Source organism: Taudactylus pleione, unplaced genomic scaffold (genome assembly GCF_031769625.1).
Source record: "Taudactylus pleione unplaced genomic scaffold, aTauple2 ptg000086l, whole genome shotgun sequence".
In the NCBI taxonomy this organism is placed as follows: Eukaryota; Metazoa; Chordata; class Amphibia; order Anura; family Myobatrachidae; genus Taudactylus; species Taudactylus pleione.
In genome coordinates this window covers 29,309,723-29,331,492 of record NW_028284488.1, presented here as the reverse complement: position 1 = coordinate 29,331,492, position 21,770 = coordinate 29,309,723, and the positions used below count along the sequence as shown (strand labels likewise).

General features: G+C 40.0%; 1 protein-coding gene across 1 annotated transcript in view; it reads right to left on the bottom strand.

Moving 5' to 3' along the window:
* The window catches only part of LOC148529242 (cadherin-related family member 4-like), a 153,434-nt gene that overhangs the window by 30,479 nt on the left and 101,185 nt on the right, over positions 1-21,770 (bottom strand). Inside the window, exons 18-20 of the mRNA XM_088468650.1 lie at positions 17,526-17,667; positions 13,542-13,798; positions 5,332-5,462 (exon numbers count right to left, since the gene is read on the bottom strand). Of these exons, the coding sequence (XP_088324776.1) occupies positions 5,332-5,462; positions 13,542-13,798; positions 17,526-17,667 (530 nt within the window). The remainder of the gene's footprint in view (positions 1-5,331; positions 5,463-13,541; positions 13,799-17,525; positions 17,668-21,770) is intronic.

The window sequence follows — 21,770 nt, the reverse complement described above, 5'->3', positions numbered from 1 at the left end:
TTTCCTTCCTAATGGCCCTGCAAAAACAGAACTGTCAGATTGTGGTTGTCCCAATGTGCTACAGGAACAGAAGAGAGCAAATGGACAAGAGAAAATACACAGGAAGTGACTAACAAAAAAAGACAGAGATGAAGGATAAATAGAGATTTAAGGGTCTATGTACTAATAATTAGGGAAAGAAAGGGGAACACTTCCTCCACACCATGGGCCATGCACTGTCTATTAGGGAATGTATATTAAACAACGGCGCATGTCTCACCCTCATCTCTACTCAGCTGAGCAGCATGTAGTGTTGCCTTTTCCCTCAGACCACGCCTGATTCCTTCTTCCCTTTGATGTGTGTGTGTGTCTGTCGTTCATCCCCCAAACTCTCTTATGTCTCTTTCGTCTCCCACCATCTGATTCCCCTTTGTACAAGGGCTGATTGAAAAGTAATGAGACTGCCTCTGTTTTTCTGTCCCATAGGTAGACGTGTCAACACTATGCTGGTTATTGTGAAGCTCATACATCGATGTGTCTGAACCTGCGGTTGGAATACCATAGTCGTCTTTGTTTGGTCATAGTGAGTGGAAGTTTTTTTGTACGTTTCGTCATGGTGGATGAGTAAGACTTGTCTGTGAGATTACATCAGAGATATGTTGGAGAAACAATTAGCCATTCTGCAGTATTTCGTGGGTGAAAGCACTTCAAAGAGGGTAATACGCGAGTGACTGATGAAGTGCATTCTGGAAGACCATCCACCGCGGTTACAGATGTCAACATTGCCAAAGGCGTGGAGATGTTGCAAAATTACAGAAGGTTAACTTTATGCGTGTGCACCAGATGGGTACCCAGAATTCTGACAGAAGAGCAGATGCGACGATGTGTTGAATTGTGCAAGAACAACATTTAAATGTTGGAAAGGATACCCGATTTCCTTACATCGATTGTGACGTATTCTGGAATCCAAACAACAGTCCAGTGTATAAAAACACGCAAATTCACCTATGCCAAAAAATTATGTGTGATTCCTTCGATGTGTAAAGTCATGCATCTGCTGTTCTTTAATGTGCACGATATGATCCTACAGCACTGCGTTCCCCATGAACAGACAATTAATGTTGACTACTATGCAAATGTCCTGAAAACCCATTTGCGTGGAGCCATGAGGAAGAAAAGACCAAATTTGCTGAAGAAACAGTGGTTTTTGCTCCAAGACAATGGTGACCACATGTTGCTGCTGTTGCATTGGTAGCACTGACTGAAATTAATTGGAAGCACTGGAACACCCTCCATATAGCCCATACTTAGTGCCCTGTGAATTCTGGGCATTCCCAACCCTGAAAAACAACTGTGTAGAAAGAAGTTCTCAACAAATGATGAGATAAAAATTGCCACAGCTGCAACACTAAGGGGTAAATTTATTAAGATTCGGGTTTGGTCGAGATTGCAATCTCGGTGAGTTTAGGCATGTTTTTCATCTCGCAAATTTACTAAAGACAAACTCGAGTGAGTTTCGGAGAGAGTTTTCATTTTTCACTGAAAAACTCGGGTGAGATTGCAAATTCAAATCAACTCATCATCGGCCAAACTCTGAAGTATTTTTCATGAAAACGATGCAACTCGGGAATTTACCAAGAATCGAGATTACAATCTCAAATGAGATTGTAGCAAACTCCCTGATAAATTGAAGTTTCAAACACTCCACCTCCGGAGCTGTGAGTTTTGCAGAAACATACTCAGATCTGTGTGATCTGTGTGATTGTATGTTTCTGCATGTGTACCTAATTTGAAGTGTTTTTATTAAAAAAAAATGACATAGGGTCCCCCCTAAAAGCATAACCAGCCCCGGACTGCTCAGCAAGTCCTGGTTTCAAAAATTACGGGGAACAAAATGTGTAGTAATTTAGGAACCAGAACCTGGCTGCAGGGTCAGTGCTAGTTTTAAATATAGGGGGGGGGGGAATGCATAGGGGTCCCCATATATTTAAAACCAGCAGTGGCGTAAATTCATCCCAGACGCCCGTAGGCAAGTTATAATTTGGTGCCTCCATCACAGTCGCTGACACTGTAATGTAGCATTTCACACGCAGATACACCCGCAGTTGCACACAGAATATAGGCATGCCATGGAGGAGTGAGACAGAGAGCTGTGGGTGAGGGGGATGCCAAAAGTGTCACACTGACAAAAGAAGCTGCTGAGGCACAGCAATATCAATGAGTAGGGACAGTCTATGATAGACGGAGCTGGCAGCTGATGGTCTGAAATGGAGCTCTCCACTAATGTATGGTGGCTTCTCAGGTGTCAGGAAGAGGTGCCATGTATTGGGCGGCCATGATGGTATACTCCGGGTACATAGTTACAGCCCTAACTGGAGCGAATAAATTGTGGGCAATGGAGGTGGTGCCTCTTCAGTGCTGGAGCCCGGCGGCAGGCGCCTCCATTCTCTCCCATAGTTCTGCCCCTGAAAACCAGCACTGGACCTATCACCAGGTCTCCAGGGCCAAAGCATTAACACCCCAAGCCGGTCAGCCCAAGCCAGGGATCTTGGGGAGGTGAAGACCCACACAAGAAAGGGTCACTCCTCTCCCAAAACTCCAGGCATAGGCTGAAGCCTGGGATTCTTCCCCGCACCCCTGGAGTGGTGGGTGTGGGGGTAATAATGTGGTATATAGATCTAAACTATTGTAATTTAAGTGAAACTACAGGTGCCAACATGCCTGCCCTTTGGCACTTGTGGAACTACAAGTGCCAGCAGGCGGCCAGCACCCGTACCCCCACTGTAAATAAAATAATTTAAAAAACACAGTACACACACTGTATACAGTATAACTTTATTACATACCTACCTATCTCATTCACACATACTTACCTACTGCCAGCTGATCTGTCCACTTCTCCCATTTAGAATCCAATGGGTGTACCTGGAATAAAGATCTGATACTCACCTCCATCCTCGCGCTGCTCTCTGTAGCATCCATGGACTTGGCAATATAACAAACCGACTGCCCCGAAGCCATATGGACAAGTATTGGTATGTGTTGTCACACATACAGTACCAATACATTGCGAATGCTAGCTGATGGGCCTCTTCGGGAAATCCTACGGCCCGCCAGCCAATCAGAGGCTGCTTTACATATGGCGGCCACTCATTGGCTGGGAAACACATGTAAACCAGCCAATGAGCTGCCGCCTGCTGGCACTTGTAGTTCCACAAGTGCCAAAGGGCAGGCATGCTGGCACCTGTAGTTCCACTGTAAATTACAATAGTTTTGAACTATATACCACATTATTACAACCGTACCCACCGCTCCAGGGGTGCGTAAAAGAGCCCCAGGCTTCAGCCTAAGCTTAGGGTTTTGGGAGAGGGGACACCACTTCTTGCGGGGGTCCCTACCTCCCCTGAAATGCCCGGCTTGGGCTGACCAGTTTGGGGTGTCAATGCTTTGGCCCTGGAGACCCGGTAATAGGTTCTCCTGGCTGTGGCATTACACCTCAGTCGGTTTGGGTCCGGTGCTTGTTTTAAATATGCATTTTATTTCCATCTATATTTAAAACAAGCAGCCATGTGCTGGTTGCTAAATTACGGGGGAACTCTATCTGTTTTATTCCCCACAATTTTAGGAACCAGGACTGGCTGAGCAGTCCGGGGCTGGGTATGCTTTTGGCGGGAGACCCTACATCATTTTTTTTTAAGATTTAGCAGTTGTTTAACAAGTAGACCAAACAAGCCGTCTTCACTTATCTCACTGATATGTGCAGGCTGCTTGCTTCAGAGATTTTGTAGAGAGAAAACACTGCAATCTTGGGTGAGTAATCTCATCTAAACTTGCTATTCAGGGGAGAAATCTCGATCTGCTTCACCATCGGCCAACTCACTTTTAGCTAAACTCACTTCTTAGTAAATTTGAAAGTTTAATAACGGGAAAATCACCTGAGTTTCGGCGATGCAAATTGAATTTTACAAAAAACAAACTTGATTAGACTCAAATCTTAGTAAATTTACCCCTAAAAGTGATGTCACAAAACAGTCTACTGTACGTCTTTGAATCATTGTTGAAACGCTTCAAAAATGTAGTGAATGTGAAGGATGCTACTTTGAAAAAGAAAAATGTTCAGATCCTGTGGAGTTATTTGACTCTAGATAAAAAAAATCAGTCTCATTACTTTTCAATCAGTCCTCGCATTTCTCTCTCTATTTTTGTATGTGTATCTCTCTGTCTCCTTACCTGTTCTTCAATGTATCACCACACTATAGGCTTTTGTCCCTTTCTTTCTCCCCATTATGGGTATGTTTGTAACATTTTGTCCTCTCATGCCATTTGTGCTCTAGAAATGCAATTCAGGGAATTTTCAGTTGCCTAGGGTCCCCCCTCACACTCAAATCACCACTTTATATTATCTGCAACTGTGCAGGTGCAGTATGCTGAAGCAGACCACGTTCTCTGGGAGCTTAGTGGGAAAGAAGGGTACAGTATGTGCAGAATTTCATCCTTATCATGTGATGGAGCCTGCGTGTGACAGAGCAGAGTAGGGGACTCTCCAACACCATGGATAGTAAGCAGCAGACAGCATTTCTGGGAGTAGCTGTTCTTAATGAGATAGTAATAACAGAACAGCTATTGCAATGGCACAAGTACAACCATGATATTAGCAAATAGGCTTCCCCATGTAAACATTTAAAAATGCATCTCTAGAAAAGTGAGTGTTTGCCTTTAGAGCCAATAAAGAAATCTACAATTTGAACTTGCATTTCACACAATTTGTCCTTCATGCATGTTAAAAGCTGGCTGTCACCCAATGAAAGTCTACACTATTTGTTCCTATGCTGTCTGCCTCTGAGCAAGCATACTGTACTGTACTGAGGGCAGCCAGGAGCCAGATAAGGCCACATTATTGTGATTATGGCATAGTGAGGAATGATTAAGTACAGGATACCTAATGTATATAAATGATTACTTCCCATTATATGAATTGTTCTTGTGATGTCACTCATTGTACACCAATGGATAAATTCCTCCAGCAAAGTGTTGAGTATCTGGGGCCTGCAACATGATGGGCTGTGTATATATCAGACATACCTGGCACTCTACTACAAGAGATTGTACCATGAAGACCTCTAAAGATTTTTGTATCATCACAGCTTAATAGTAGGTTTTTCTGTTTATAGGAAAAGATAATTGATGTTTACATGTTTGTGTTTTTTGTAAATGGTAGTGAAGGTAAAAACATAATTCTCAACCATGATTGTTTTTGATGAATACATTGTGTAATTTAAGATATGTTTTTGATGAATACATTGTGTAAATTAGAATACAATAGTGAAAACATAATAATATGATAATTCTTACTCTTTCAGGAGACCCCATGCCAATGCGTACAGGCACAAGATAAATAGGGCAGCTGTGATTGTTATAACAGCAGCAAACCAATTATCAGGACGCCAAGAATATGAAGTTCGAATAAGAACGGCTGTTGTTAACTGGAAATAAATAATGCACATTTAAATTTGATATTGCTGACTTAATAGGAAGAAATACATATTTATAAATATCAAAATACAGAAACCATAACACATTTTCTGACTTACTTTGCAACATTTCTTTATGTTTAATTAGATATTTTCATGTACAGTATTTAACAAGTAGGATACAATGTTCTAATTGGAGGGATACAGCAGTTTGTTACATTGTGAGCTTTAAATGATGTAATACTTGCTTTGCTTTATGCCAATGGTATATAAAACAGATATGATACCCTTACTATTCATGTGACTATTTCTATATGATTGTATCTATACGTCTGTAATGCACTTAGAGCCTGAATAAGAGTTGCGTATAAAGTGGTCGCCAATTGCGGTTGCTTTATGCAAATAATGGAAGTAAGTGCAGATTTACGCCTGCTGTTGCCCAGTTATACCCACTCTGTTGCAAGTGCAGATACAGATGAATACTATGGAATGCCTGTAATTGCTGTAAGGTACACGTGCAGGCTCTGGCACATGCACAGTTTGCTAAATATCTCACACCCTGTACACAGACAGAATTGTGTGTAACTCAGAATCAGGCCCTTATTAATTAATAGCTGGTGATTTCACACTGGTATTGTGGGATGCAGGGTGTATAAAATGTATTATACTTCAGTTGTGTTTAGTATTGCATTAAGAAAGGTCTCAAAAACATTGTAATAAACATTGTAATAAACATATTATGGTGCATACACACGATCAGATTTTTCCTTCAGATATGAACGATAACGATTTAAAAATCGTTCAGTCGTTCATATCTGAAGGAAAATCGTTCATATCTGACATGCCTGAACGATGGACGATCAACGATGCGCGTTCCCGATGGTCAGATAACGATATCTGACATCTGATGGGTTTGCAGTCAGACTTGGACGATTCCATTCATTTTAATGCAGTCAAAAATCGTTCAATCGTTCAAATCGTTCAAAACTTTGGTAAAATCGTTCAAATCGTTCAAATCGTTCAGTCGTTCAGTCGTTCATCTGGCAAATCTGACAAGTCTGACAAATCTGACCGTGTGTATGCTCCATTACACACTATTTTCAATTGCATGCTTATAAATAAATTGTTTACCAATTCTCCTAAGAGTTGCTACACACAAACGCTAGGAGGAATTTAATTATGTAATAAACATCAGAATTCATTTGTTCCTGCCCTGTAGGAGGTGCAAAAACTGCCTCCTAACAGGTCTGCACCTTTACTGTACTCAGCCTGCATTTGCACATCCTTCTCCTGTTCCTACTTTCTATCCTCTCATAGTGGGATTTGGCACAACTTACGGTGCATACACACGTAAAGATTTTCTGTCCAACCATCCAACTAGTTGAGTGGTTGGAATTAAAATCTGGTAAGGTATGAAAGCAAATGACAATCAGAAATTTGCTTCCAAATGCCGGAAAATGGACAATCAAACAAATTGTTTAGATCAAACATTTAACAAACTTGTCTGACAACCATTTTCATCTGTTTTCTGGCATAGAAGCAAATTGCTGATCATCATTTACTCCCATACGTTACCAGATTTTCATTCCAACCAATCAACTAGTTGGATGGTTGGACAGAAAATATTTACGTGTGTACCCAGCCTTACTCTATAGAAACTTCAATTGAATATTAGAGACCTGATTCTGTAACGAATGTGCATGAATGCAAGTGGTGTGTTTTTGCATACAGCACATGTGCAGATGCAAGTTTATGCATTTTCGCATAGGTCTGTCCTAGCCATATGGAACAATACTCTCAATTTCAGTGAAATTGGCCATTTCGTGGTGGGTACTGGGCGGCTACAATGCAAGCTCATAGAACCGCCGTATTTTTTGGGAGTCGTGGGTACGGGAAAGGGAAAATGGTTTCTGACAGATCTCTTGCAAAGGGATGTAGTCAGAATACTGACACCCTGGAAGCCGTCTGACAGAATTCCAGTGTCGAAATCCCGATTTAGGACTAAAGATCAGTGTCTAAATCCCAACGCCTATCTTTAGCCCGACGATGGACTCCCGACAGATGGCTTCCCGAACAAAGGTAAGTGGCGACAGGGTTAGCGTTAGCCGCGCGGGGGAGTGGGGTTAGGGCTAGGTACCCCCGGAGAGGGTTAGGCTAGGGGAAGGGGGGGTTAGGGTTAGGTGCCACAGGGGGGAGGTTTTGGTTAGGCACCTCCCCGGGAGGGCTAGGTTTAGGGTGCTGGAAGGGGGGGTTAGGTTTAGGCACCCCTCGGGGGGAATTAGGGTTAGGCACCCCTGGGGGGACTTAAGGTTAGGCACCCCTAAGGGAGGGTTAGCGTTATAGGGGGAGAGGGGTAGGGATAAGATACTTACCTTAGCCATCGGGATTCTGCTTGTTCCGGCTTCCGGCGTCAGCTATTCAGCCACCGGGATTTCATACCCAACCCCTTACAACTGGCATGGGGCTGGTGCAAGTGCTGACACTAATGATGAGGGTTGCGGTGGCTGACATAACAGCAATGTGCGGCACAGTTCCACCTGCAGATGCAGGAGCCCGTGCATTAGCCCTTCAGATCCTCGCATTAGTATATGGTAGTAAAGTGGCTACAGCTGTTTTGTGTGCGCCTCAGAATTAGCCTCTACAGTAGGTCAAAAGTTAGTGTTTTAAAAAAAAACAATTTGCAACATTGACAAACAACATTACGAAGTTAATAAATTACATGAAGTCACTACCACTTTATTAAGCTTCACATCTACTACATAAACTGAGGGACAACCTATAGTAGAATGTTGTTCCAGGGCTTGAGCCCAGGAACTCTGGTCTTCAGTGTCGGAGATTTTAGTAGGAAAAATGACAGTTAGGAGCTGATTGGTTGGTACTTTATCTGCGTCCATCTATCTCTCTCCAAGGCTTAGTACATAAACTCCTTAGTCATTAAGCCAGTGATGGGCAACAGTCGTCCAAAGTGCCACATATGGCCCTTCACCTTCAGACTCCAGCTACTTCTTGCCTTGTTGTCGGATTTGTTTGTATACTGTATGTAGTGTGTGTTTGTTGATTATTTGACAAAGCCATGGACATTTAGATGGTTGGTCCTCTCTTCACTGCTACGGGCCAGATTCAGAGTTGTGTGCTACACTATGCTGATATTTTCACAGCGATTATCGGCAGTCTGTGGTACATTACCGTTGTCACTCATAGCAACTTTTTACTTGCAGTATGATTGACAGGCAGGGAGCATTTAGGGGAGGTAATTAGGAGTAGCGGCAAACAACGCAGGTGTGTGAAGACCATTACTGGTGCATGCCACATCCTGCGTCTGCGATCCCATATACAGTGATAGTGACTCCTGCATCTCAGTACACATGGCCATTGTGCACAAACATAGGGTTACTCCAATAATCAAATGATCTGTGACTGATGCTGCATCTTTGTATGGAGTCACTTGGATTTGCAAACCCGCAGTTAGGCGTCTCAATACAAATCCCAGCAGCTGCGACATTTGCATTTTTTTGCACAGAAAATGGTACACAGACGCAGCAGCGGCAGCATTAGCATATAACTCTGAATCAGGCCTTATGTCAGCATGCAGTCTTCTGCAAGGGCTTTGCATTAGATTTATGAACATGATTGCAGGGAATCGCTTCCGTTCAACCACAAGAGAATAGTGATGGTCACCCACTGATGTTAAATGAGAAGATCTGGCTCACATTCACCACTCCAATTAATCCCAGTGGTGTTCAGTGGAGATGGGATCCAGGCTCTGTGCAGGACAGTCAAGTTCATTCCTACAAAAACAGGTTTTGATGGACCTGGCTTTGTGCATGGAGACATTATCATGCTGAAACAGAAAAGGCCTTCTCCAAAATGTTGTCACAAAAGTTGGAATCATATAATTCTCTAAAAACGTCATTATATGCTGTAATAACCCATCCCAGAACATTATTCCCCAAACACCTCATACACCACACCTTACGTTTGGCAGTATGCATATGGGAAGGTAGCATTCTCCTGTCATCCACTAAACCCAGATTCATCTGTCAAACTGCCAGATGATGAAGTGTGATTTGTCAGGTCACAGAACATGTCTCCATAGACAAATGGCAGTGTGCTTTACACCACTCCAACCAACATTTGCATGTGAATGGTGATCTGAAGCTTTTGCGCTGCTGCTTGGCCATGGAACCCAATCCATAAAGAGGCAGCATGGAACTTGGTAGCGAGTGTTGTAGCCGAGGATAGACAGATGTTATGCTCTAAGTGCTTAAGCACTTGGCAGTCCTCTTCTGAAAGCTTGTGTGGCTGATGTGGTGTTTCTCCTAAATGTTTTACTTCACAATAACAGCACTTAGAAATGAATAAAGCAGCTCTAGCATGTAAAAACTGATTATTTGACAATAACATTTTTTTAAATATATCTCAATTGATAGTAGGAGGGAGTATCGTGTATGATCGCACTTATCCAGCTGGTAGTAAAAGGACTTAATGTTCCGGTAGTTAAAACATCACAGGCGGCTGTTTGTAGACGGAAGGTCCCTTTTGCTTAACGTGTTTCTCCGCTATTAAGGGTAGCGATTTCTTCAGAAGGTAGGAGAGATGTCTGCGATTATTCACGATACTCCCTCTTGTGAAAACGAGCCAGTCCTTTCACCGCCAGCGTGCGGTCTGGAGCTGTGGAGGCAAAGCCCTTACTGCTCCTAAACAGCAGCAGTGGTAAGATTACAACTAAGGAGATTGTTACTTTGTCTCCCAACTTTACATGAATTGCATTGCCACTTGATACTATGGGCTGCTAATCTGGATATTATCAAGAACTCTAAATATAAGGAAAGTGGAGTTTTATAGTATAGCTGGCGATATATATTTTTCTGTAGCTAAGAGGGAAACTTTTTACTAAAGGCCATTAAATTTGGTTCTGCTCAAAGACACAAACTGGCTGTTCCCTAAATTGGGTTTTCATTAGGCGGAGTTCTATTTTATATTAGCACATATCCTACTAATTAGCACTGAAAATTACAATTTATTCTAAATTGTGCATTAGTGTATAGTGTGCAATATTGTTATTATTATTATTTTTATCTATGTGTATATGGATGTATTTTATATTAAATATTGTTTTTTTTATACGACATCTCTATGCGCTCCTTGTTATTGAAAGATAGAAATTAAGGTATATGTTTACTATAGGGACCAGCGACCATTAATCGAGGGTCGTTACAGTTGTAAGAGGCTTGCAGCATGTGTTGGATGATCGATAACCATTATCCAACACATTCAGGATGATCAGATAACGATCATTATCGTTATCTGTTCGTCCCCTCATCATACCGTGTGTATGCACCAATACAGTCACAATCCAATTCAGATACATTTTATATTTTGTATTGCACTTGTATCCTAATTTAGAATCTGGTTCTAATAGAGAGTCAATTAGTAGCAATTCAATCAAAGTAAAAATGTCTCTTTGTTTAAAAAAAAAGTTGCCGATTTCTTTTCAGAGTACCGTAGCTTAAATCACTGTTAATAATAGAGTGCTAACGGGTTTTAAACTATCATTTGCTGCAGCAGTGTTCAGCCCTAGATTCCAGCTGGCATATACTGTATACTAATAATACTCTCATATCTTCACAAATAGTCTAATATGACAAGCTGAAGTAAAATTTATAAGCGCTTATATTTACCCATGATCCTAGACACTCCGTTGGACACCCCTTATAAATCTGTATCAACAGGTCAACCTTCGGATTAAATAGCTTTCATTTTCCTCCGATACTGACTCTGTGAGACAGCCAATCGTAGGTTTCACATTTAGCGGCCGTTCTTAGGGTATCCTGCACTCTTTGTACTAGATGTTGCCAGGTGCCATAATAGCAGATGTAAGCCGGCAGCAACTCATATATTCAGTCTTTCCTCAGCTGCGATTGATATTTGGAGAGGGCACTGTAGGATGTATAGCTTAAATCCGATATCGGAAGTCTTGGTCACAAGTATATTTCCTAACAGCATGCCAATGCCAGTAATATAAAATTTGGAGAACAACAATGCGTTTCAGCACTGCTGTGGCCTTTATCAAACTGATGGACAAATGGTGTAATGGCTAGCATTGCTGCCTCACAGCACTGAGGTTGTGGGTTTAATTCCCACCACGGCCCTACCTGTGTGGAGTTTGTATATTCTCCCTGTGCTTGCGTGGGTTTCCTTCCACTCTCTAAATATATACTGGTAGGTTAATTGGCTCCCAACAAAAATTAACCCTAGACTGTGTGTGTACATGTGGTAGAGAACATACATTGTAAGCTCCACTGGGGCAGAGACTGAAGTGAATGGACAAATAGTCTCTGTAAAGTACTGCGGAATATGTGTGCTCTATATAAATAAATGGTAATAATATTACGGCACAGGGTTGTACAGGTAGTTTGTTTATTATTGCAAACATAATAGCTTAATTGTTAGGCTTGTAGGATTCTTACGTCACTGCTAGTAGGTCTGTAGTATATTATAAAACAGTCATTTGTGAAGAGCTAGTTAACTTATAACGTTGGTCTTAATAGTAAAATAATATTTAGTATAAAGTGTTATGTAAGTGAATGTATGAATCCAAACTAAGTGACCCATTCTATAAATCATGCTGGAGGCATTAGTAATACAGTAATAGCAATTATTCTGCATAAAAATAAATGAGCATTTATGTGTCTGAGGGTGGAAACCCTTTTCTCATTGCTGTGGTAATGGGAAACAATCATGCTGCCAAAGACACAGGATCTGATTCAGAGTTGGGAATATAGTAACAAAGAGCAAGCAACTGAGAACCTGGGTAAAACCATGCTGCACTGCAGGGGGGGCAGATGTAAAATGTGCAGAGAGAGTTAGATTTGGGAGGAGTGTGTCCAAACAGACATCTAAATTGCAGTGTAATAATAAAGCTGTCCAGCATTTGTAGGCTACATGCAAAAGCAGACAGTATTTACCCTGCATGCCAAAAAAAGTATGTATTTGCACCCCTTTCATTGCAAAATGGTTTGTCATGGTACACAGTTACTCATTATTTCTTACTCTATTCCCAACTCTGAATCAGGCCCAGAGTGTCAGTGCAAGATAGGACTTCCTACATCCCAATACAACCAGGTAACATCTGACCTGTGACAGAGATCCAACAGATAGGGGCCTATTCATCATCGTGGGCTGAATTGCGGCGGTGCAGATACAGTTGCACTGAATACTTAAGTAGCAGACAAACCTTCCCAAATAAATGACAAATGAGATTGCTCAAAAAGAATGCTGTATGAGCTGTCTAGTCAATTAGAGGCAGAGACATCACAATACACATAACTAAAGGTGCACATCCACTTGTAGATGCGGGGACGACGGCACGATTACGACATCGTAATCGTGCCGTCTTCTCCCTAGGGGTGAAGAGCATACACTGAGTGTTCAGACTTTCAGTGTATGCACATCAATCATCCCTGAACATGGGCAACCTGACTGCGGTTGTCAGGTTGACAGTCATGTTCGGGCGATGATAGATGTCGGAAACGACCAGCGGGCGCGTGCCTCGCTGGCAGTTTTAGACATTTGCATGCCCGATTTGCAGCCGATAACAGAGCGATTGCACGATTACTATGTCATAATCGTGCAATTGCTTAGTATTATCGGCAAGTGGATGGGCACCTTAAGGCAATTATTGCTGTATGTATTGAATAAGGAGGCCGATACAAGGGAAATACTATTTTATTTATATATTAGTGAGAAAATTATTATTTTTTTAGTAATATTATTTATTACTTATATTAAAGGGTGATATTAATTCATTTTGAATTGGTGTTTACAAAGGTTTTTAATGACAATGGAAGCATTTATTATTTTATAGCTATATCAATTAATAAATGCTTGCCCTGTCATAAAAAACTAAATCCATTAAAAACTACTGAATAGTAAATTCAGTGGTTTGATGCCTCAAGCAGCTAGCAATGTGCATGGGTGTCAAACTCCAGCAAACCAATGCTTAGTAAATCTACCCCTATCAAATGTAGTTGACATCTGTGTTTTCTTATTCACACACAACTCGCCGGAGAATGAAATACGTATTCTTACTTGTGCTGTTGTAGCTTTTGTAGTTGTTGTTGGCATTGTAGTAGTCCAGGGAACCACATGTATTATTACTGTAGCTGTGGTAGACAACTGTAGAGCTTTGTTTCCACCCAGTTCATCAGTAACTTTAATCAGCAGTTGAAACACTGTTGGGTCCTTAATGCCCTCAAAGACATTATACTGGAAGTTTCCTTTTGTTACTATGGAAGGAGGACTGTCTAAAGCATTCCTCCAAAGCCAAAACCGGTTAGCTTTATTTTCTGAAACAAAAAAAAAAAATTGTAGCGTTCAATCCATCTTTGTAGCATACAGTAAATTATTGCATATACAAGTGTGAAATTCAGTTACACCAAGAGTATAATGAAACATGCCAAGTTTAAAAATATATATCCCAGACAAATGGGAAAAGACATAGATACAGATATATTTATTTAAGTAAATAAGCAATGACACATCTTTGCATTTCACATTCCTGTACAATAGTATTGTGTACAATGTAATACCTCACTAGGGCGTCTATTTACTATGCTGTGTTGGGACTGGAGATAAATTGAACGGAGATAAGGTACCAGTCAATCAGCTGCTAAGTACCATCTCACAGGCTGTGTTTGAAAAATGTCAGTTAGGAGCTGATTGGCTGGTACCATATCACCGTTCACTGTATCTCCTAACACAGCTTAGTAAATAGACTCCTATGTGAGATTACATCCGACACTGCAAATCATGCTACATAAAAATGCTGTTACACAGGCAGACCACAGACTGTACTTTCCATCAGCCTCTGTAGCTGCTCAATAACTCAGCAGGATGTCACATGAGCATTGTCAGCTGGTAAAGTAAGTGACAGTTGGAAGCAAGGGGCAGTTGGTGAGGCCGTAAGTGCTGGTGTCAGGCAGGGGAGACAGAGGGTGGGATGCATGCAATACTTCCTGCCACTTATCACATGCATAGTGGGTTTATTAATGCCGTATGCATGTATAATTGTATAATTGTGATTATAAACACAAAGGACAGCTTTATCATAAGGATAACAGTGTCCTCTGTGTTGTGAGGACTTCCAATATTGTTTTTTTCACCCAAAATTTGCGTGGCCATTTTTGCCAAAGTACGCAACTTAAGATAAATTTTTGGGGTAATTTATCATTAGGCTGGGTATCCAAAGGGTTCTAAAAGAAAACCCCACATTTTTAGCCAAAAATAGGGATTTTGCATTTTTTTTCTCCTGGTGTGGGGTGAAGAAAACTTTTCTCCATTTTTTTTTTGCCATTTTCACCTGCTTGCCATTTCTGCCATTTTGTTTGGCAAAAATGTCGCCTTTTTTTGGTGAAAAACTGCTGTTTTGCAGTAATTGAATATGGCCCTATGTGGTACATGAACTGGGACATTTATTATAAGGATTTTTATCTATTTTTATTGTAAGTGCACATCTGGACATGTTGTGATAAATTATATTTTAGAAGATATTGCACAAGGTTCTTTCTCTTTTTCTTTTATGATATGATAGCAACTTGATAGGAAATCTGAAAAAGGGGCGAAGCAAGTGTAAAGTAGAGATATGCCGTGTTTTGGTTTTGGATCTGGATTAATTTTCGTGTTTTGGTTTTAGTTTTGCAAAACCACCCTCAAGTGTTTTGGTTTTGGATCTGGATTTTTATTTTTAAAAGATAAAATGTTTTTAAAAATAGTTAAAATCATGTAATGTTTGAATCCAAAACCCGAATTTCGGATTTAAAATCTGAACCCTGGAATATTTGAACCGCAACTCAGATTTATCCAGACCTCCTCAGGAGATTAGAACCGCAACTGGATTCACGAAATTCTGGTGGATTAGGAATTCTGGAGAACCAAACTGCACATCTCTAATTTATAGAAATGGCTACATGTGTTCTGCAATTTTATTTCAAGTAAGGGCAATACCTTGTGGTGTGGTGTAAGAAACTCATATGGTCTGGGAGCGTTCAAGTTTTAAGAAAAACTTTGCTTTCTGGATTGGAAAATTCTGTGTTGTTTGGCTTCTGTTGAACCACTGTTTTCAATTTTGTTTTATTATTGATCCTATCCTACACTATAGAATATATATTTTTTCTTTGAGTTAATATACCAAGTTTCAAGAGAAAAAAGAGATTTAAATTAAAGACCACCTATGGAAGAACAACTAAGTTATAGCCTAAAGCTCTAAGATGCCACAGTTAATACCCAGCAATAATGAATATGTAGTCAAAATGTTCAGCAATACAGTATTGAATTTTTCAGTAATAATACCCAACAATGTGCTATGTCATCGGTAAAACCACACAGCCAAGGTGATAGCAACAACTCTCAGCAAGGCATAATTCAATGGTAATGGCCAACAAGAGCTAAAATGCTTGTATAATGGCTATTAATCTTTTATAGGAAGATGCCCCAAAATATGTTAATGATAATGCCCAGCAATGTCAATATGCCAATCAGGATGTCCATTATAATGCCCAGCAGTAACAGAAATGCTCTGTATGATGCCTGTAGTATAAATATCCATTAGAAAATATAATGCCACATACAATGCTCATCAGTAAAACAGTATTCAGTGAGATGTTTTAGCAATAAATTGCCAATTGGTAAAATTGAATGATGCACAGGTTGCTTGTAACTTGCAATAATGCCTAGTAGAATACACAAGCAGTAATGTCCAGCACAATACCTATCAGCTAAGCTTGCTGGTCAGGTAATAGTTTATATCCAATAGTTGTGGCATGATGAGCCACAGTTTGGTACTCACACCCTTGGCAATGTCTTCTACTCTGCCCCTCTGAACTGGGTATCTGATTGCCCTGGTGGCACTCACCCATCACCTACTAATTGGTCACCACAAGTGGTCAATTAAAAGGCAGCAGACACACCCTCATGCCACTTCCAGTGCCTGTGATATTAGGTGTGTCTCTACCATTAAGCACTGGAAATCATTATATGTAGTTTCAGAAGTGGCAGTAAGTGTAGTTTCAGAAGTTTGGAGTAAAATTAATGTAACTATATTCGAACAGTTGATGAAAAACCCAGATATATGATGAGATCCAATGAGCAGAAAATCCAGGTCTGCTTGGGAAAGAGTTGACAAATATGGGTCATACTATTATTTTGTTATTGCAAAGTAAATAAGGAAATTATGGATAGGCTACAGGGAAAAACATGGGAAGCAAGGGGTAAGAAAAAGATTAGTTGGTTAGGCAACATACTCACAAAAAGAAACAAGTTTAGGCTTAAAACTAGTGCTAAAGCAAAAAGGAAACACCGGAAGATCAGTCGAATTCATTATGGAAACAAAATGACAACAGAACATGTTGTAGGTGAAGTTCTACTATAAACAGAGCACCAAAAATTTTGTTCTAAAAATCCTATTTATAATTTTATTCATTTTGATGCTCCATTAGTCTGAATTATGAAACAATAAATAATGTGATTTAAAGAACTTTGGTGAATGAATCGAGAGTGTCCTGGGAACGCCAGGATTTATGGGATCCTCTATAAAAAAGATATCGGGTCATATCATAAAACGTAACATACAACGTATAAATTTGTAGAGAATTTTGACATTTTTGTGCTGGTTTTTCAATCCCGCATGATCCTCACAAATTGGCCTCATGTTGACCTTTCTGTCCAACATTATTATTGATACCCCACTCATGGGCAGCTGTGATTTTCATGTGTGATACCAAACAAAAAATGTTATGTACCAGTTTATTTTGGATTTTACCATGCCCAACCTTTAATAAGTAATAACACTAAAAACAAAATATCATAGTTACTCTATCTACAGTATAAGATTATGCTCATAATGCTAAGCAAAAATCTTGAAAATGCTATTGTTTGTAAAATCACCAGTCTGTGAGTTCATGCATTACTGTTGAAATGTTTTTAAAGTGCATCACGGCAAGATGCTATATATTGTATTGGAGTGCCACTCCTACTTGGAACATGCACATATGAAAAGTGCAAATTGAAAATTGATACCTGATACTATAGTATAGTCAAGTTGAGAGTCAGGTGAGTCTTTGTCTGAGCATTGCAGTTGTAGTACCGGTATCTTTCTTGTAGAATAAATAATGGTCTCATAGAAGGCAGGAGAGCAGACTGGAGGCTCGTCATTCACATTCTGCAGAACAAAATATGTGATCATTTTTCAAAGTAAACAATCCATAAACCATAGAGTTTTATCTGGCACTGTACAGTGCAAATCTATGTGTAAACAGGAACCACTTTACTTGTATTTACATTGATAACTGATACAATATGAATAATGTATCATATGTTATTTTAAAGCTTGCAACTGAGTTTGAACATTACAGACTTCTCTAAGGATGGGCATATTTACATTGTAGCACAGATTATAAATGACTTTGCATTACATTACCGCATCACCTCCATCTTGTCTTTTGAGACCATATAGGTCAACTTAAACAGTTCATTATGCTACCTTTACAGAAAAACAAGCTTGACATTAATGATGAGCTTATGCTAACCAAATGCTTGAAAAGCCGACACTTTACAGGAGGAAAACACTTCACAGAATTTTCAGGGTGGCACATTATACCATCACAATTCTCTCTTACATTTAGATTAAAATATTTAGGCAATTAGTTTTACACAACATTGTGGTAATGTATTTTTAATTCAAAACCCATTTTGTAATTAAATGATCTGTGAAATGTTGATAATACAGTATTATTACTTGATAATATATATATATATATATAATAAAGGGATGATAGATTGTAAGCTCTCTGCCCTCTGTCACATGTCTGCACCTCCTTGTGCTTGTTTGGTTTTCCGAGTACACAGATGTAGGCCTGATAGCTCCGGCTGTGTGGCGCTGTGGAATCTTGTTGCGCTTCAATAATAAAACAATAATGATTAAACAATAATGATTAAACAATAATGATGCTGTGTATTCATTGTTATAGATGCTTATTGGTGGGGAGAAAAGTCCTAATGACAATAGCAAAGTGGAAAGTAATTTTTATTTATTTACAAAGCAGCAACAAATTAGGAGAGTCAGTTGACTGAGGAGACATGACTAACTAGTCTATGCAGAAATGCTAAAATAGTCAGCTTCTGGCAACTACTGTAGGAATGTCTTCACCATTTACTGAAATGTTTTCCCAATCTGGCTCTGGAGAAGGCTTTCTCTACGGGCACTCCTGTGGATATCTGCCATCTGTGTGACTGGTATGTATAATTGCAAAAATGAATGTATGGGTGGCGCCAATGGGTGCCCAATCTCTGCGACCTAAGGAGAACTAGTGGGTTTCCCAACTTAACCCAAAGGGAATACAATTGAAAACAGGATAGTATCTCCAGCGCTGAGAATGGTACTGTGGTGGTGTCGCAAAGGGGGTGCGACCCGCACCCGGGTGTCATGATCCGTGACAGGAGCCAGGTGCTGCACTGTAGCATTACATGCAGCACTCGGATCCTGACACAGTGAGGAAGGCGGCACTGCAAACAGAGTGGATCCCGGGGTTAGTCCACATCTCCGGGAACCCCAAAGTGACTAAAATGGGGCATTCAGGCCCTGAGGCCATGACCCCTACCCACAAGGCCATGACCCCTTTTTAAGCCAACCTGCACCGTGTGTCACCAGATGGAGGGACACCACTGGGGTATTATACTTTATAGATGAAAACTTCATTGTGACACTTCTGCTATGCAAAACTGGTCTCTTAATCTCCATAAATGGGAGCCTAGCAAGATAGGATTGTTAAAGGTACTGTCAGCACTTAAGATATAAGTGGTCAAACACTGTCTTACCCAAACATGAAATATGGGATGCAATTGGCAATTGAGGGATTACGGAACAAGAAATTGTTAACGATAATCAAATGATTTATTAGTTAGATTAATGGCATCATATTACAACTCATTATGGTCATGGATAAACAGGATTTAAAAATAACAAAATAATATTCACTATTGTAGACAACAATGGTTAAAGGAATAATTAAAAATAGAAATAATTGAAAAATAATTGAAAAACAGTATCACAAGTTAAAAATCAGGCTTAAAAAATAAATCATAAATGGAAAATTAAAATTGCAATGCATTTCACAGCACCTGACTGCTTCCTCAGGCAGTGTTAAATGAATCTTTGGCACCATATACTTGCTGCTGGGTTAAGGGAAAATGCCTCTAGTGTGTGAAGGAGTAAAAGGTCTTAATAAAGAGAAGATGTAAATTGCAATTGGAGAGCACAGACTGATATAAGCTATTAATGTGGTAGTTATTCCAGCTACTAAACATACTGTGCACATTCTGCCTTTAATTAAGGAGAAATGACTTGCGTAAGTGCCCAATTTGTCTCTTGCCATAATTAGATGTGCACAATGGCAATGTTCACTACATATGTTTTAAAGATAATTAGTTGCTGGGAAATGCAAAGAGCAGGGAATTGGGGAGGGGAAAGGAGCAGTAAATAGATCATTGAGACAATCTGAATGGTTTACACTTTACAGTAAATAATATTTGTAATCAATGATTGTCTATTTCTGTCTAGATTTTTAGTCCACGTACATTTTGTAGCAGCACATGTACAGTAATTGCACAGGTCTGATTTTCTACTATCTGAATATCCTAATTGAAATGTAATTCATGGTATTTATTATGCCTGTACACCTGAAATTACTTTGCCAGTTGTGTGACTAATAGTATATTGTACTGCAGCATTGCATAAGATTTTCGATGTGATGTATTTTGCGGTACTGTTTTTAAATCTGTCCTAGATTATATGTATTTATTGCACCTTTTTATATTTTCACATATTTTGCCATACTAATTAATGTATCACTGTTACAATATACTCCATTTTTGTATTTGTGTCTTTTCTACCCAATAGTGTGAAAAGACAATTGTTTCACTATTTGTTTGTTTGGTATCAATAGGAGATAATTTGCCCCATAGGGCTGTATTCAATTCGGAGCGAAAAAACCACTTTCGCGTGGTTATTTTTGAAAATTTTGCCTGTTTTTTTCTCCGTATTCAATTCCAGTCTATTTTCTCCTATGTGAAATGTCAAGGCACTGAAATAGGCGATACTTTTTCTCCACAGAACAGCAGGTAAAAAAAGTGTAAAATCTATATTTTGGGGTGCAGATGTTGGGAAACCACTCAATACCCGTGGTACACCCCCCCCAATGGACAATTCATCCCAAAAAATAATTAAAAAATTCCATGAACACCACAAAAAATGCCTTTGAAATTTGGGGTGAAAATGAAAAAGTGGGGGGACAACTTCAAAAACTAGTGAAATAAGCTTCTGGGGGTGCTCTAAAAATGGGCCAAATGTTTTTGGGATTGCAGGTGCTTGTATGACGATGGAATTTCACTTTTCTAAACTTCAATTTAGAGACATTTAAATATGGTAGTACCCATTTACAAGCACCCCAAATTTGATGGAACTACTTATTTGCTCAAAAAAACACAGCTTTCTGTCATTCTTCACCACTTTTACCAAGACACTAACAGCAACCATTTACCACCACTTAAGTACCCTAAGTAGGTCAATTAGTGCTAATACTAAACTACCATAATGACGTCCGAAGTCAGCAAATCTTTATATGGGGCACAGAGTTATTCCCCCAATTCAACCTGCACTTTTTGCCTGTTTCACATATGCCGGGTGCCATTTTTTGCCTGTTTGGCAATTGAATATGGAGTAAATCGGGAGCGCGCACGAAAAGTTTTAATGTCCAAAACACGCGAAGGCGGTGAAAAGTCAGGCAGGCAAAACTTTCTCGCCTATGCGAAACTAATTGAATAATGCCCATAATGTGGATATGGATGCCAATTATGTTTAATGTCTGAAATAGATCAACATTGATTAACTGTTCAATTAATATAGTGGAAGCACATGAAATGATTACAATCTACTCTCTGCAAACCAACCAACATCGGATTCCCGACAAGGGACTTAAGACAGGCGTCAAAATACAGACGCCTAGATTAATCCTGACACCAGAACGCCAAAGGATGCCAGCCAGAATGAGGTAAGTTCGGAGGCGCCCTTAGCATTAGCAGTGGGGGAGGGGGGAGGTTAGGTTTAGGGAGTGTAGCAGGGTTAGGGTTAGGTTTGGGGGAGGTTAGGGTTAGGCACCCCTAGGGGGAGGGTTTGGCACCCTCCTGGGAGGGTTATGTTTAGGGAGTGGTAAGGGGGGGTTAGGGTTAGGCACCCCCGGGGGGGAGGTTAGGGTTAGGCACTGGGGG